This window comes from Coffea arabica, chromosome 8e (genome assembly GCF_036785885.1).
Source record: "Coffea arabica cultivar ET-39 chromosome 8e, Coffea Arabica ET-39 HiFi, whole genome shotgun sequence".
Lineage (NCBI taxonomy): Eukaryota > Viridiplantae > Streptophyta > Magnoliopsida > Gentianales > Rubiaceae > Coffea > Coffea arabica.
In genome coordinates, this window is record NC_092324.1 from 40,722,739 (window position 1) to 40,725,708 (window position 2,970).

General features: G+C 33.3%; 1 protein-coding gene across 1 annotated transcript; it reads left to right on the forward strand.

Moving 5' to 3' along the window:
• The first annotated feature begins 1,835 nt into the window (after positions 1 to 1,835).
• Positions 1,836 to 2,150, forward strand: LOC140012780 (tuliposide B-converting enzyme 1, amyloplastic-like). Its single transcript, XM_072061083.1, has one exon. It carries the CDS (start codon positions 1,836 to 1,838, stop codon positions 2,148 to 2,150), a length of 315 nt encoding a protein of 104 aa, XP_071917184.1.
• Positions 2,151 to 2,970: the final 820 nt, after the last annotated feature.

A 2,970-nucleotide genomic window follows, 5' to 3' on the forward strand; every position in this document is an offset into this window, starting at 1 on the left:
CGAGTCGATACCCGGTCTGGTTCTGAAAACATAGCAATTAATTAGAGAAAACTAAGATTGACGGAGACTCTGATAAGTTACTGTGTGATACAGATGTCTCCCGATTCTTTTTGTCTTAATTTGTAAGTCTGTTTCTCAAATTGAGAGAAAAGAGCAGGCGCGTACGTCGCCCATGACTATTCTATTCCGGATGCTTGTAACTATAGTGTAAAGACTTTCAAAACTCGTACTTAATGGACACTTGGATGTGAGCACCAAATAAAACTAATATATTCATCTAAATTTTTTTTATGAAAATTGATTTTATATTTAAGCAATAAATCTAGAGTTAGTCTTATGTACAGTGAAACTATATACACTATTACAATTGAATACGTGATACATAAGCAAAATTTAGATTTTAAATTTAAATTCAAATGAATTGTTATGTGTCCAATGATAACGATATGTATGGTGTCAAGTATAGAAAATTAATTTATAAATCTAATATAACATGTTGGCATAAATAGGTAATTATTTAGAACTTGTTTTATGTTATTTAATAGACTATATGATTGTGTACAGATGGTAGAAAATGAAGATTGAATAATGGGAGAAGTTTAATGACGTATAACTATGAATTGAGTGGTAGTTTCGTTAGTATGCAGTTGAAGATGGCGGCATTCAGTTTTAGAAGGAGATTTTTTTTTTTTTTACAAACTTTGTTTCTGATAAGTTGGAACCACTCTAATTTTATAATTAAGGGTCCAATAGAAAGTTTAAAAAGTGACAACCGTATGTTAATATCATGGTTCTCACAACTTGTATTACGTTATATATATCCTTATACTATATAGGAATGAGTTTGGGTCAAAGAATGGCTTTGGATTTCAACCGCAAGAGTAGGGATATTTTGGGATTGTGAGGTTGTTTTGAGTGTAGTTATAGCATTGGGTACTACTTTAGATAGCATGTGTATTATTGTGTTTACTGAAATGTCCTTGTGTTTTAAAAGATGCAGTGATGATTTGTTCAAAGGTTTGGGTAGTTTGGGAATGTGAGATTATTTGGTCATCTTTTCTACAACAGGTACAACTCATAATAGCTTCTTTATTAGTGCAATTACTTAAATATCCTTGTAGAGACATTCATTTTGATTTATATCAATTATTACTGTTGTTTTACTATTATAATTTGAAGAACTTCAAACGTCACTTTCATCTCAATTAAAATAAGGACAACGTGGTTTATTAAGGAATTTATGACTGAGCATTAGTTTCAGCTTCAATTATTCAAATGTCTGCCCCTTCACATTCTTCCGTTATGTTCCTTTCGTCTTCCGGTAAATACTTATTTGTATTGCCATTGTATTTTGAATTTCAGTATGATTCTTTGGTGAAGCTATTTTTGGTGGTTCAACTTAAGGTGAGATTTCATTCTTTTTTTTAATGGTATGATTTGCTTTACAAAATCGCAGTTTCTATTGTCAACTAAATGTTTCCATTCCAAAATTGGATACTCTGTTAGCGCAATTTAATGTTGATATTATTGTTTCCCCACAAAGTTGGCTGTTCTATACAATTTAAATGGTGTGATTTTGTTGGAATAGGTTTGGAGATACAAAACTTACTCTTCTGATCTACTTACATGGTGGAGGCTTTTTGATCAAATCTGTCTTCTCTCCTACATATCACGCACACCTTAATGCAATAGTTGCAGAAGCTGGTGTTGTAGCAGTTTCAATTAACTATCGGCTCATCCCTAAGCACCCTCTGCCTATTGCTTATGAAGATTCTTAGATTGTAGTCAAATGGGTTGCCTCTCATTCGAATGGCGAGGGTCTTGAGGTATGGCTTATGGATTATGCTGGCTTTGATAGGGTGTCTTTTGATGGGGCTAGTGCTAGTGGCAACTTAGCACATAACATGGCGTCAAGGGTTTGGCTGGAGATACTAGACGGCTTCAATCTTGATGCAATTTTTCTCAATTGTCCTTATTTTTTGGGGAAAGATCTAATCAGTATTGAGCTAACGAAATTACAGGCGAAGGCCTATGTTGAGGGCATCTGGCATTATGTTCACCCAAAATCTACGAGGGTTGATGATCCATTGCTGAATCCTCTGATAGAACCAAACCTTCTGAAGCTAGGCTGCAAAAGGGTGTTGATGTGATACACCGAATTTTAGGATATTGTTTTCAAAGAGGATATTAAGGTTTATTTATTTTGTTTTGTTCTAAAACCTTGTTTTGTTTTAAAAGACTAGAAACCTTAAATTTTAATCAAAAACCCTAGTTTTACTTGTGACAAAAATGTTTTTGTTTAATTGAGTTTATGTATGACAATGCATGCTTTATGATAAGTAATTTTAATAGGTGGGTGGTTAGTAGGCTCGTGAGGGGTAATTAAGTTTGATGGATTGTTGGATTACATTAAGTTGATGATCTATGGAGTTGTAAAATCTCTCATGTTTTTCTTACAAATTTCCTTTCAGTTGGAATCCATTACGTTAGGATAGGTTTACTATGCATTCACTCCCTCAATAGTTATAATGAATAAGAAATTTAAGAGTTTTACCCTTAGTTTTATAGTTCGGGTAAATTATGATTTTTTGCGTATTTTGGCCGTGTGATCACTTGGTGAGGTATGTGTACTAGATTTGGTGGTTAAGAGTGAGTTTTATATAAGAAAAAGTGTGTGAATAGAAGTGATAATAATAAGTGAGTGAATCATAAGTTAAAATCCTAGTACGTGCGAAATAAGGAAAAACGGGTTGAACCGACGTATACCGTTTGTTACCGATTGAGTACACCACTTGAACACCACTTTATTACCTTAATATCCTTGTTATTATTGCAGAAATATCAGCCCTTAATTATCCTAGAGAGGACCAAAATTATTGACCAAAAAGAAAGGAAAAAGAAGAAAAATTGAAAACTTAATCTTGGAGTGACAAGTGGCAACCATCCAAGGGTTATTTGACCAACCAATTT

Excerpts from the sequence above, each read along its gene's own strand:
- LOC140012780 (XM_072061083.1), top strand. The coding sequence starts at position 1,836 with ATGGATTATGCTGGCTTTGATAGGGTGTCTTTTGATGGGGCTAGTGCT.